Source organism: Acipenser ruthenus, chromosome 2 (assembly GCF_902713425.1).
Source record: "Acipenser ruthenus chromosome 2, fAciRut3.2 maternal haplotype, whole genome shotgun sequence".
NCBI lineage: Eukaryota > Metazoa > Chordata > Actinopteri > Acipenseriformes > Acipenseridae > Acipenser > Acipenser ruthenus.
The window spans coordinates 99,679,421-99,693,363 of NC_081190.1; the positions used below are offsets into that span (position 1 = coordinate 99,679,421).

At 37.8% G+C, this 13,943-nt stretch overlaps 1 protein-coding gene across 2 annotated transcripts; it reads left to right on the forward strand.

Moving 5' to 3' along the window:
• Positions 1-1,016: 1,016 nt before the first annotated feature.
• Positions 1,017-12,948, forward strand: LOC117408943 (serine/threonine-protein kinase PLK4-like). Of its 2 annotated transcripts, none has more exons than XM_034014415.3 (16): positions 1,017-2,155; positions 3,336-3,431; positions 4,071-4,166; positions 4,748-4,862; positions 5,291-6,329; positions 6,511-6,611; positions 6,715-7,016; positions 7,227-7,331; positions 7,522-7,624; positions 7,960-8,109; positions 8,383-8,516; positions 8,839-8,933; positions 9,237-9,381; positions 9,496-9,639; positions 10,266-10,375; positions 10,914-12,947. In XM_034014415.3, exons 1-16 carry the CDS (start codon positions 2,126-2,128, stop codon positions 11,014-11,016), a joined length of 2,868 nt encoding a protein of 955 aa, XP_033870306.3. In that variant the 5' UTR covers positions 1,017-2,125; the 3' UTR covers positions 11,017-12,947. The 2 variants fall into 2 exon arrangements, with proteins under 2 accessions (XP_033870306.3, XP_058860644.1); XM_059004661.1 differs by lacking the exon at positions 1,017-2,155 and adding an exon at positions 2,998-3,192 and having other exon boundaries at positions 10,914-12,948.
• The last annotated feature ends 995 nt before the right edge of the window (positions 12,949-13,943 follow it).

Below are 13,943 nucleotides of genomic sequence, written 5' to 3' on the forward strand. Positions count from 1 at the left end.
GATTGGTAGCCAGTAACCAAGTTCTCACCTGTGTTGTAACGGCAGCTGAATAATGATTAAGCCATGCATGTCTTAAAAGGAATCTTCTCTTACTGAAACAAATGATTCACCATGTGCTCTTGCTGAGAATACATATGGTATTGAAATAGAGGGTGCATTGATTCCTATCATCACTAACTTTAAGCAGTCGGTAATAACGTAAATACCTGTTTTTTTGTCCCTGCAGTCTAATTGCTGCTGCTTTCTCCTTGCAGGTGTGGCATGACGAAATTCACTCCTGGGATTCAATCATGGTGTGGACTGAAACTGGCCTCCTGTACACGATGCACAGTGAACTGCAATGTGAACTTTACACTTGTTAATAAAGATACGTTTTCTTTTTTGAACAAATATACCCCCTACTGTATTGAAAAAAAAAGGTTAAACAGCTAGTGGATTTGGTCCGCATAATCGTGCAAATATTTGAGAAATTTCAATAAAGCCAAATGTTTATAAGATCATACCCTAACCCTATCCCTATATGAGGTTAGGAGTCTGTACTAAAAGTTTTGATCCTGATCTCCATGTGAAAGAAACAGACAGAATCTGCGCATAAGGCTCCATATTTTGAAAAGATCTGTGAAAGTGCTCACCATGTACCTATCACAAGTTTGTTGTGGCATCACTTTACTCACAAGCACTGATCTGGTTTTCTTGAGTTTGGCCAGAGGCACAAGCCATCATGTCCTGAAGTTTCTTTAACAATAAATCCTGAAAACAATGAGGTCTGTAATAATAACATCAAGCAGCACTGCATTACAGGACTAGTGATGATTAATTAAGTCTAATAAGTTACACTTAAAAAAAAACAAAAAACGAACCCGATTGTTATTATCCTTTGAGATGTGACAACAAATGAAAGACATTGCAACAGGTTAATACATGTTTAACCAACACCACCTATAACAAGAAAACCAACAATCATGAATTAAAGCGTGCAGCGCCTGTATGGATCTAAACAATCGTGGTTCCACTTGGCAGTTTAGTTTTAGCTGACGGGATACGAGTTTCTTCCCCCCTTAAAAACCAGCTTCCCGCAACATTAATAAAATCATTCTGTACAAGTCGGGCTCGCTAGTGCTGCTATACTTGCATCGTCAGCCTGTTTGTTTTCTCAATATTTTTCAAGATGTTGCTTTAGTTATGTTTATTTTACAGAAACGCCAGTGTAACTATTTTTTAACAAAAGGCTAGTTTTACTTCCAGCGGGTATGGTGCACAACACCTATGGGGCGGACTAGTGTGTGTGTGTGGCAATGTTTACTTATTATAAGAATAAGATCTCAGCGTATTCTGGTCCAGGTTTATTTTCTGTCCAGGCAACAAGTACGTAATCAATTTGTATAACCTAACTGAGGCAACAAATTATACATGATGTGTCACTCATAGGTTCTAACTTTTGACGACGTTTGTGTTGACTTTTCAACCACAGACTAAGCTAAAACAATTACAAAAACCTGGTTGGAAGAAAACCCTGAACAGCCGGACTTCCCACAATTTATTTGATTTGGACAGCACAACCAAAGGGATACATTGGAGGACACTTGTATGTTGACAGCTATACTTCTGTATAAGCCACTGTAGTAATAATAGTGGCATTACACAGAATAAAACTACGTGGTTTTGGTGGCTGCGAATCCGCTTGTGAAACTACACTCCATAGTTTACGTTTTGCTTCGACGCCTTCCTTCCGACTCCTGTTTTGGACTTGATAAAGTTTGTTTTTTTTATTGATTTTTAAAAAAATATATTTTGTATTGTATATATTTTTGTAATGTAGTTATATTTTTGTAATTAAATATATACAACTAGTTGAGTTTTTAAACTGTAAAAAATATTTATTTATTTTGTCTGAACCCTATCCGCTGGTTTCCCGCATGACGTCATCGTCACGTATCTGAGGTTGTAACGGGCGGATTTTTTCAAAATGGAGAAAGTGCAAAAATGTTGGAGTGGAAGCACAACGCAAAATATACATGCAGTTCCAGGGGAAAAAACACGACTCCTAATGCAATGTTACATCTGATCGAAACATTTACAACAAGAGTACATATGTTTTTGTGGATTATTTACGAAAAACGACAAGATGAGTGTGTCACTCGGCGAGAAAGTAGAGGTAGGTGTATCACCCGGGTCAATGTTGTGTACCGTGTGGTGTTTGTTTAGTTGATCTAATGAATACTACTATAAAACAGAAACAAGTGTCTGGACTTGATTTATATTGTATTAAGAAAAATAGATGAAGTGATGTCAAAGTGACACCGTATTCTTCAATGTGTGGACGACAATCAGGAGGGTGTATAACTATAAGGTAAATTTGTTTTGATTAAAAAAAAAACTTGAAATGAATACATTATAGACCAATAGCACTATTATTTAACATCTTAGCACTTTATTTACAACATTTAGATTATCCTTCTTGTATGTTATTAGCGAATTTGTTTACCTGTCTCCGATGGCTTCCTGTTTGGTTGTATATATGTGTTGATAAACACCTGTCGAGGTGAGAAGATGGGAGGGGCGTTGACAGATGTTCAAACAAATAATGCTGATCTGGGATTGTTAAATTCAGTCAGGTTTACATTTTACAGAGCGCAGCAACATGTTAAATGCATTTCTATTAAATAAGTACATATTTGTATGGAACTGAGTTATTCATTTTATACAGATTTAGATTTTTGTTGCGGGGCAGTTCATAGTGTCTATATACATTACCGCATCAGTGCAGAAATAATTTGAAAAATCAGTTGTTTTTTTTGGTTTAATGAACATAATTATACCATTTAGTCGTCATTGTTTATTATATAAGCAAAGACACTTACGTCAGTTCTGTATCGTTTTACTGACTGGGTTGCAAGCTTTTAACTTCTAATTGCCACTGTTGCTACGAGACCGTTGACGCTACAGCCCCGTTGATATAGCGGGAAGCAGACCCGGGATATTACAAGTTTGCGACGCTGTTGTTATAGTTTTAGGTAAGGTCGTACAGAGTTGCAGTTGCAGACCATGAAAGCAGTACTAAACGCTTGAGACTCACAGCAGCTGAAGACAATGCTAGATCGAGTGCTTAATTTTTTGTTTCATAACTTGACAAGTAAAAACAAAGTGATTGAAGATGGAAAGATGTCCAGTTCAGCCAGACTTACTATTGAGGTACATAAAAAAAATACATCAGTTTTAGCCTAATAGGTGTGTTCTTTTAATAAGAGTTACTTAAGCTGTTATAGTCTGTTTTTTTTTGAAAAATTCGATCTTTTATCTTGTAAAAATGTGCTAATTCCACGTTTCATCTGCAGGATTTCAAGGTTCTCACCCTTCTTGGGAAGGGATCCTTTGCATCCGTGTACAGAGCAAAATCTGACATCACTGGCTTGGATGTTGCCATCAAAATGGTACGTTTATTTGTAGTGTAAAAATCTATAAAACACAATAGTTGTTATTAATTAGTTAATAAGAGGTTTAGACACAGAGTAGCTTGGTCATTTTGCATGGTTTTCTTTCTTCAACAAAAATATTTAAAATAAATACGTTGGATAGCTCAAATGTCAATTGCTAGTTTTTTGTAAATTAAATATAATAAAATGAATATATATTTGAAGCTGAACTCACCCAAACTCTAAATCTCTTGAAGTCACAGTAACCTTAAACTTAAGCTGTTGTGTGTACTAGATTCAACCAGTATGATATGGTATAGTCATAAAAGATCTGAAATTTATTTTTCCAGCTTCTGTTGAACATGCTGTATTCTGTTTTTTTTTATTTTGTATTCCTTCATAAGCTGTAGTGGAGCAATCATAAAGAAGTTTCTATATACAATTAGAATAAAGTCAATCTATATCACAAGAAATCAGTGTCACAGTTCATATTTTATACTATTTTCATTTGTAATACAGTATTAGACCAGCCCTTACCTAAGCCACTTATGCATGCATTTTATTTTCTTAGAAAATGATTTTAACTGACTGTTCCAAAACATCAGTGCTATTTGATATTTTATAAAAGCCATGGCTAAATAGTGTTACATTTTTCAGATTGATAAGAACGTCATGCATAAAGTAGGCATGGTCCAGCGAGTCCGTAACGAAGTGGAGATTCATTGTCAGCTGAAGCACCCATCCATACTTGAGGTAAGAAAATACATAGGTTCATACAAGATGTTTGGTTCCTAGTAGTTTAAAATAGTTTGAGGGGAATGAGGTGGTTAGCTGCATGTTCACAAGCTTAGAGCCCCACCTAGTGGTGATGTGAATATCAACAGTGAATAGCTGGTGGTATTAGATCATTTCAAGGGATCTTGTTCCAGGTCAACTTAACACAACCACAAATAGCTTATTTGCTTAACTGTCACAGGTAAACCAAAATTCAACCTCAAAATTTAAAATGACAGACTCACTTGTTCCTTATATGTTCCCTCTGGTGTTTGTGGATTAAGTGCAACTATGTTTGTTTTCATGTGAAAAGAAAACACGTGACAATGACTTTAGTTTTTGGTCAAGTTACATCAACCAGTTTGTTGGATTTCAGATTACTGTAATGTAGCATAATGTAAATGTAGCATAATGTATGTCATTTGTCAACAGAGTAATATATCTATAAATTGTCTTCACTACATCTTCACTGCAATGTCTGTAAAAGCTCAGTTTCTTATGCTGCCTATATTTTTGTGACACATCTTTATTTTTAGCTTACCTCTGTTTTTTCTCCTTAGTTGTACAATTATTTTGAAGACAGTAACTATGTCTACCTGGTTCTGGAGATGTGCCCCAATGGAGAGATGAGCACATATTTGAAGAACAGGAAGGGACCTTTCTCAGAAGATGAAGGTATGTTTTTTTTTTTTTTTTTCAAAGCAGAATTCTGCTTTTTACCTATACCACGGATAGGCAGCCCAGGTCTTTGTTCCAACCTTGTCTAAATTATTTAGTTGAGCCGTTAATTAAACCCTTGACCAGGTCCTAAAGCAAACAATATATGGGCTTATTTTAGTGGAGTACAGAATCAAATAGTCATTTTTTAGGTTAGGTCATTTGACATTGTATTCTGTAAATTTAATTTGAATGAGATGTTTGAACATTCATTAAACATGCATATAAAAAAACCTTGAAAAACAATACAAGTATATTGTATGATTCTTGAAAATATTTGTGTATTTCGACTATTTGTCTGATTTCAATGTGCGTTGGATACTTGTTGCTGACAGATGCTTTTAAATGACTCTGGTGCTTTGTTTGTTCCACTTGTGTCTTAACAGCACGGTACTTCATGCACCAGATTGTCAGAGGGATGCTGTACCTGCACACCCACGGCATACTGCACCGGGACCTCACGCTTTCCAACCTGCTGCTCTCCAGCAGCATGAGCATTAAAATCGCAGACTTTGGGCTGGCCACCCAGTTACAACTGCCCAACGAGAAGCATTTCACAATGTGCGGGACTCCTAATTACATCTCCCCCGAGATTGTCACCCGCAGTGCCCACGGGCTGGAGTCTGACGTCTGGTCTCTGGGGTGTATGTTCTATGCCTTTCTAGTGGGCAGGCCGCCCTTCGATACTGACACGGTCAAACACACTCTTAATAAAGTGGTGTTGGCCGAATACGAGATGCCAACACACGTGTCCCAGGAGGCCCAGGACCTTATTTACCAGCTGCTTCGGAAAAACCCTCTAGATCGTCTCAGCCTGTCCGCTGTGTTGGACCACCCTTTCATGATCAAGTGTTTGTCGGCCAGGAGCAAAGACTCTGGGATGGTGGAAGCCTCTATGGATAGTGGGATTGCAACCATATCCATAGCTTCCACTGCCACCATCGGGTCCTCTTCCACCAGCTCAAGTGGACGCTTGCACCAGAAGACTAGGCATCTCATTGGACAGCCCCTTCCAAACAGAATCAACGTGGTGCCCCCCCACGCTTCCTTGGTGGACAGGAGCTTGGTTTACAACGAGCAGGTCGTGCATCGAGACAGTGGTGACAGGGGAGGCCGCGGGAGGCTGCTTCAGAAATCCGAAGAGGATCGGCCCCACTCACGCTATCTCAGAAGAGCCCACTCCTCCGATCGGTCTGGGGCCTCCAACAGCCACATGCAGGGGAAAGCAACCGTCACAATGGAAAGGTGTCACTCAGTTGACGTGCTTCCCAAGCCAGGCAGACTGGGAACCTGTAGAAAACAAGAGACCTTCTCCAGCGGCCACAGTTACGGAGACATACCACACAGCTTTAAAGAAAATCCATCAAGTAGCACTGGTTCTCTGGACAGATGCATGATATTGCCTGCTGTCAAACAGAAGGCCAAGTAAGTACCATCTGCTGTGTGCCAAACTAGAATTTCCACATGTAAAGTAACTTGGACAGCACTGAATCAAATAACCGGTCGATACTGTACTAAGAAATGTGAAATGTATTGATGTTAATATACAGGGCTTAAATGTTAGGTCCATCTGAAGCAGGTTATATAAATATGTTTCTTTTTCCAGTTCAGATTATTTATACCCCAGCAATCCAACTATTCCAGTACAACAGAGAATGGAAACTGAAGCAGTACACCACTGGTTTGCAAATGCTCAGCCCCAGCAAGGTAATGTGTGTTTTTAATTTGAAATGGGGGGGGGGGGAGAAAGAAAGTGTAAAGCAGTGTTGAATGTCAAAAATAAAATCTGTTTATGAATTGCTTTTTGCAGGTCACTTTAAAAAGCCAGCGGATGTCAGCACCATTAGCAGTACGAGTGGAAGCTTCCATAATGGGCGACAGCCTCTTGGTATGCAGAACGGATTGCACATGAAAAGGGGTGAAGCTGGACAGGGAGTCAGGGAACCTCAGGGAACCTCAAATTTCTACCCCCCTCATGCGGCAGAACAAGGCAGGCCAACGCCCAGAGAGAAGACAAACTCTGGGAATGAAAAACCCTCCCTAAAGAACGTGGTCTGCCCTCTGAATGCAAAGAGATTGAAGCCTATCAGGCAGAAGACTAAGAATGCAGTGGTGAGAGCTACATTGCTTTTGTTGGTTTAAAAGTGCAAAAATAAATAAGTTATATTCATAGCTGTCATATTTCATCATCACAGTGCTCTGTGCCAGTTTTTGTGTGGGTGGGGAGCCTAGACTTTTGTAAGGTGTATTTTTACAATGGGTACTGTTGGCTCCTCTCCTAGTTTTCAGTATTAAACATGTAGTCCCTGTCCATATTTTCAGGTGAGCATCCTTGATACAGGCGAGGTTTGCATGGAGCTGATTAAAGGACAAGGCTCCCAGGAGCGAGTTCGGGAAGTTCTGAGGATATCTTGTGATGGTTCAATGGTGAGTTCTTGGATTCTTAGGACTTTGTAGTGGTCAGTGCCTTGGGACTTGATTACTGAGCAGTTCACAGCATGTTTTGCTTACATTTTATACCAGGATAGCATACATTATTTTATTGCTTAGCTGTGTATTTTGTAACAGTTTTATTGTATTATTGTAAGTTTTTATTAAAGCGTTTTTTTCCATGCAGGTTACTATTTACCATCCCAATGAGGGAAGAGGATTTCCACTGGATGATCAGCCACCATCCCCACCCGAAGATATTTTTATTTACAGCTTAGAGGACTTGCCAGGTACTTAAAAAGAAAAAGTCTTGTTATATCATGGGTTTGAATGGGATAAGTTATTATAAATCATTCTCATATGTCCTATCTTAAGTCATTCTCAACCAATCAAAGCATCCAAGGTATACACAAGTAGACACTCTTGTATCCTAGGAGATAAGGTGTTGGCTGTACATACTCATTTGTAAAGTTCAAAGTTGTGAATGGTTGAAGATGGCTTTCTATGATACTAGCTGTGATTGGCTACTTGAACATTTTTATTCTTTTTTTTTTTGGGGGGGGGGGGGGGGATTTATATGCATTCTATTCTGTGTATTTATTTACATTTTTTAAATTTTCCACAGAAAAGTATGGAAAGAAATACCAGTATGCCACCAAGTTTGTGCAGTTGGTGAAATCTAAAACCCCCAAAGTGACGCTCTACACAAAGGATGCCAAGAGCATGTTGATGGAGAACTCCCCCAATGCAGATATGGAAGTCTGTTTTTATGATGGTAAGTTGTACTGGATTCTCATTGAAGCAAAACATTGTGTTCATTTTCTCCCCCATATGTATCAAACATTGTGTTTACATATTTATGCAGGAAATCGTTGTCCTTGTACGCCTGAGTGCACCTGAGACATGAGCGTTCCAAACTTATCTAACATTGCAGGTGAATGTTACATACAAGAAAAAAGGAAATGACTTCATATATTCATAGGAAGTTTGAAAGCATATTCAAGAGGAGGGCAGCAAGTAACGGATGTACTGCATGGTTTTTTTCCAGGTGCAAAAACACACAAGACCACAGATTTTCTGCGGGTTATTGAAAAAACAGGGAAGTCTTACACACTGAAAGGAGACGTAGGGCTCAGTGGCCTCAGTGAAGAAAGCAGAGCCTACGTGGAACTTTCAAACAAGGTAAATCACTGTACTGTCTGTTCCGAATAACTGAATCATTTATTTCTAACAACGTTTAAGAATACATAAATTCATTGGTGTAGTTAGAAAATAGATTAGAATACGGTAAAAAGACATTCAGCTAATAAAAAAAAATATGTAGCAAAATAATCACAAGTATTAATTTGTGAGAATAAGAAAATTTGAGCAAAAGCTCTTTTCTAAATGTTTTGATTTTGTTTATGAATAGCATAGTTTTTGTTTTTGTTTAATCCTCAATACTGGGTCTGGGATGACCTGACACTTATTTTTATTTATTTATTTATTTATTTTTGCTGTACAGGCTCACCGGATGTGCCTTGCATTGGAGGCTGCTATCACACTAGAAGAGAATAGAAGTAAAAAGAATATTTCCTTTTTTCCAATTATTGTTGGAAGGTAAGCAAGGAGAGATTGGGCAATTTTGAGTCTACCCTTGTAGCTGTCTGAAGTAATGATTTTAAGAGGCCTGACATTCAATTGACAGTGTTCAATTAAACATAATCACAGCTGTATTATAAATACTTGCTTTTTCACTTCTAGAATTTTCAATATGGTAATGTACAAGCATGTTCAAGTTGACCATTTGTAAATGTGAGGCCAAGCATCAAGGGGCCTCATAACTAGACAATATCTGTGCACCACTGGGAAATGTATATTGCAAACCCTTCTTCGTAGCTCATTTTATCTTTCTTCCATCAGGAGACCAGGTAACCTAGATTCTCCAAACAGTCCCTCCTTACCTGCACAGGAAACAAAAAGCACAGGCAGAGAGCATCTGTCAGCAGATGGACTGGTGTTGGGGAGCAGCACGCCCCCTAGCCAGGCTCCCAATATGACTCCTTCTGTAAGTGATCATGACATATCCATAACATTTCCAAGATCATTTGTCTGTTGGTAGAAATGCTTGCATTTTCCCAATTCTTCTCTGATCAAGAGTTGTTTCTTCCTTCACTTGCAGAGGATTTCTTATGATGGATCAGTTTTTACATCTGTCAGCACTGTTGAAGGTAAATCACCTCCATCTGCAAAACAGGGTGTCACTCCAAATGCAGGGCAGGTTCTGAAGTCTGTGTTTGTGCCAAATATCGGCTGGGCTTCTCAGGTAAGAAACAAGTTCTTAATATGCAATGTACTAGAAATTACTAGAGAGATTGCCTAAAAGTATTTTGATGACAAATTATAATCTTGTCACTGTAGCCAAACTATTATGGAATTGCAGTACCATACATACACAACCTTAAATGGTGAAGCTCAATCCTCTTGCTATAGACCCACATTTCCCTTATTTTAGTGTACTGTAGATTAACTTTTCATTTCTAATAGATTTTCTACTCTGAAGATGTATCACTGTAATGTAGCCCTCTGGTCCATGTTGGCCCACACCTTGTGGAATCTCATTGCAGTTAGAACACCACTTAGTACAATGCTGTGATGCCATTCTGGTTTACTTTTTATCCAATAGTGGGGACAGAGTTAAATATTTTGTCAATCAAGCAACATTGGGTGACTCTAAAGCAGAAGCTGCCTTTTAGTGTTTAACCTTCAGAGATGTTTTAAATGGATACAATGTAGTAATCACGAAAAATGTAACTTAATGAGGTGGCAGTGAAAAGGCTACTGAAGCCAACAGGGGTATGAAAATGGATTGCAAGACTGTACATCACGTGTTAATGCATTCTACAAAGATGAAAAAAAATGTAGATTTTTTTTTTTTTTCTTATCTCAAAGCTGACCAGTGGAGAGGTGTGGGTGCAGTTTAATAACGATGGGTCCCAGTTGGTGGTGCAGGCAGGCGTCTCCGCGATAATCTATACATCACCTCAGGGTCAGACAACAAGGTAAGTTTAATAAAACTGCTTGCAGTGGCAGTGCATGTTTGTGTTTGCCTTATTACAGTGGTAAGTTTTAGTTTTTATGTTCAGTTGGGTTCAGGATACAAGGAGCACTCAAGATGCATAATGAAGTTATCTAAAAATCTTACTAGAATTACAGAAACAGTATATATGGTGATTTTAAAAACAAAAAAACACCTTAGTACTGAAAAAACATAGAGAACATGAGTGTCTTCCTGCCGTTGGTTTACTTTTTGTGGGTCCACCTGAAGTCAGGAATGTAGATTGAACAAAAAAACTAATTTAGGACAGAATGCGCAAACATCACAATCTGAGCAATGTCCAGATTGTTATCAGAGATTTACCATGTGCTAGGCCAGTGACGAAAAGCAATTTGAACGTGTTCTGTAATATTTTGCAATGAGAAACACTGTCTGTATAATGTTGAAAGTCTTTGTACACAGTGCTTTATTTGTATTGCCTAAAAAATTGCCCAATGTACAAACATTTAAAACTGCCAATTTTTTTTTTTTTTTTTTTAAAGGTATGGAGAAAATGAAAAGCTTCCTGAATCTGTGAAAGAAAAGCTGAAGTGCTTATCGTCCATTCTTCTATTGCTGGCACATCCAGCAGCAACTCGGCACTGATGCGAAGCTCTGGATTTTGTACAGCAGTATCTGATCCTCTGTGTATCAGACATGCGGGATTCTGTACAAACATGATTCTGTAAAACTCTACAAATACTTTTGAATGTACATTTTGTACCTGTGCTTTTGTAAATACATTTCTATTTGTAAATTGTATGTGGTGTTCAAATAATGTATATGAAAGATACCTATTTTTTTGCATTTAACTTGTTTTATATTTTACCATCCCTTGAGAGGTGAAACATTGTAATTATAAAGAGTATAAGCAGTGCTAAACATTTTTTATACATCTAGTTTTACTTTGGCACTCTTACAAACATCTAGCTCTGATGAAATATGAAAGCGGTTTATTAAAAAGAGCTAGAGTAATAAACGATGTCTGATGTATTGGTACTTTTATTGGTCATGCTTTATGAATGTTTTTTTTTTTTTATTTATTTATTTTACTTCCCCAAAATTATAACAATTTCCTTTACCAGATAAGATGCACTAAATGTTGAAGAAACACAATGTATTAATTACATTTTTTAATTACAGGTTCAGGGCTCTATGTATCATTGATTTTTCGTAGGTTTTTGTGACTTCGTAGACTTACCCGCAATGTATTTCACTCCCGTAAACTTAGTTTCTTCCCTGCTACGGTAGTTTCATTATGACTGTTCGTTTCAAAGTGCTTTCGTATGTAAGTGTACGAATCTCATTATAATATCTAAGTTTCGCGCTTACCCTTGATGTATAATCATTTTTCTGCTGATTTACGACTTCGGTTTGTGCTTGTTATTTTACGCATGCCTCTCACTGGTGTAGATTCAACTATCTGTTCGTATGTGAAACTTCCTGTACGTTTGCGAGCATTTAGTTACTTTAAAACAAAATAGAAATACTCAAAAAATGTATTTATTAATAGTCTATATTAAATAGCAATGGCAATAAATACATTTTGTTTTGGTTTATTTTATATTCGAATGTGCTTTATTTAAAACTTACATAAAGCATACAACTATTCCAATGTATTACTTGGTGGTAAAATGCTAGACTGATACGCTGCTCCTTATAATTGCTTTTAGTAGGTAAAATATCAAACAGAAACAACGAGATGCTTCACATAATCAAAACGAATACACAACACCACTCGGAAGTAAACATTTTACGCAAAAACAGCCTTCATTTTTTGTCCCGTCAGAAACAGTAAAATTGTGAAATCATCTCGTTTTTAAGTACAAAACTGCATCGGTGTGCTCAGCAAGATAATAGCAGAGTAATTTATCAGGTTGTGTTATCAAAAATAAAATAAACAATCTTATGGATTATTTTGTTTCATCAATCTGATTTATGTGTTTATCACGTTTAAAAGGTAATAGCTGATCTATTTTTTTAAATCTGGCTTTTTGTACATTTACATGTTATGAGATGACAATATAGATTAAATGCGTTGTTGTTATCATCTGCAGGAGGCCTACACACACCCGATGTTTAATTTACGTTACTGTATTATTATATGCTGCTATTTTAACGGCTTCAGTGAATTGAGGAAAATAAAAGTGTTTCACTCTGCAAACATAGTAACCCTAAATCACGTTGACAGTGCAAGAAACTAAAGCTCGATACCAAGGCCAGGCCGCACTGGCTCTGAAAATGAAGGTTGGTGGACCCCTCGCGACTGCCCAAACACACACTTAGAAAAATACACCTCCACACACACGCTTGAATACTGTTGCTGTCATATGCTTAACTCTATAACTGGCACTGGACGAGCTATTCCGCCCAAGTGTTGTGTTTAGTCTGTATGTGTCAATCTGCGCACTCTCTTTACCGCTGTTACTCTCCTATAAAAAATAACGGAGTCCTTTCAAAACGACACTACCCAAATGCCCAGCGAAGACGCTTGTATGAAACGTTTTTATATCTTTTTTGGCCATTGGATAACGAGAAATCAGGTGGTTTTGTGGGCGTTGCGCTGTTTCGCTGTTTCTTCTTCTTCTTCTTCTTCTTCTTCTTCTTTTCTTCTTCTTCTTTAATAACAGTATTTATCCCCCCAGGGGACCTATTTTTAAAATTGTCCCGACAGGGGATTTGGAGTCTAAAGTCTGAAATGTGAGGAAAACCAATTTCTTTTCAATGCCCTTGTATTTTTCATCAATAAACCCTTCCTGTTTACATTAATGGTATTCATAAGCAATCTGCTGGATTCCTAGTACCTCAATAGTGGGCATTAATTGTATCCCAAATATTTGCATCTCCTGTTATGTTTCCTACTGTTTTATGTACTGAGTCTCTATTATTATTATTATTATTATTATTTATTTCTTAGCAGACGCCCTTATCCAGGGCGACTTACAATTGTTACAAGATATCACATTATACATTATTTCACATTATACAGATACCACATTATTTTTACATACAATTACCCATTTATACAGCTGGGTTTTTACTGGAGCAATCTAGGTAAAGTACCTTGCTCAAGGGTACAACAGCAGTGTCCCCCACTGGGGATTGAACCCACAACCCTCCGGTCAAGAGTCCAGAGCCCTAACCACTACTCCACACTGCTGCTAGTTTTATGAAAATGTATCGACTTTTATTTTAGCGCTGTAATGGTCTTAAAAGTCTACTTTCTGCACATCAGCATCCCACTATACAGTAATTCAGCACTTGTGCTACATCTGCTTCCATATACGATCACGAGACCAGTAAATTGACAACTATTTTAACAATGGGCCCCTAAAGCATGACTCACCCCACCCCACTGCATGAAAGGCTAGCTCTGTCCCTGGGTGTATGTATTGATTGAAAAATATCTGTTAGGATGCTTTAAGTTTAGAATATATATTTATATTATCACACGCCACCAGAGTTTAGAATTCTGTAGCAACTTCTATCTGTGTCGCCTCAGTTAGGGGAGAACAGTTCTCGGGAGGGGGAAG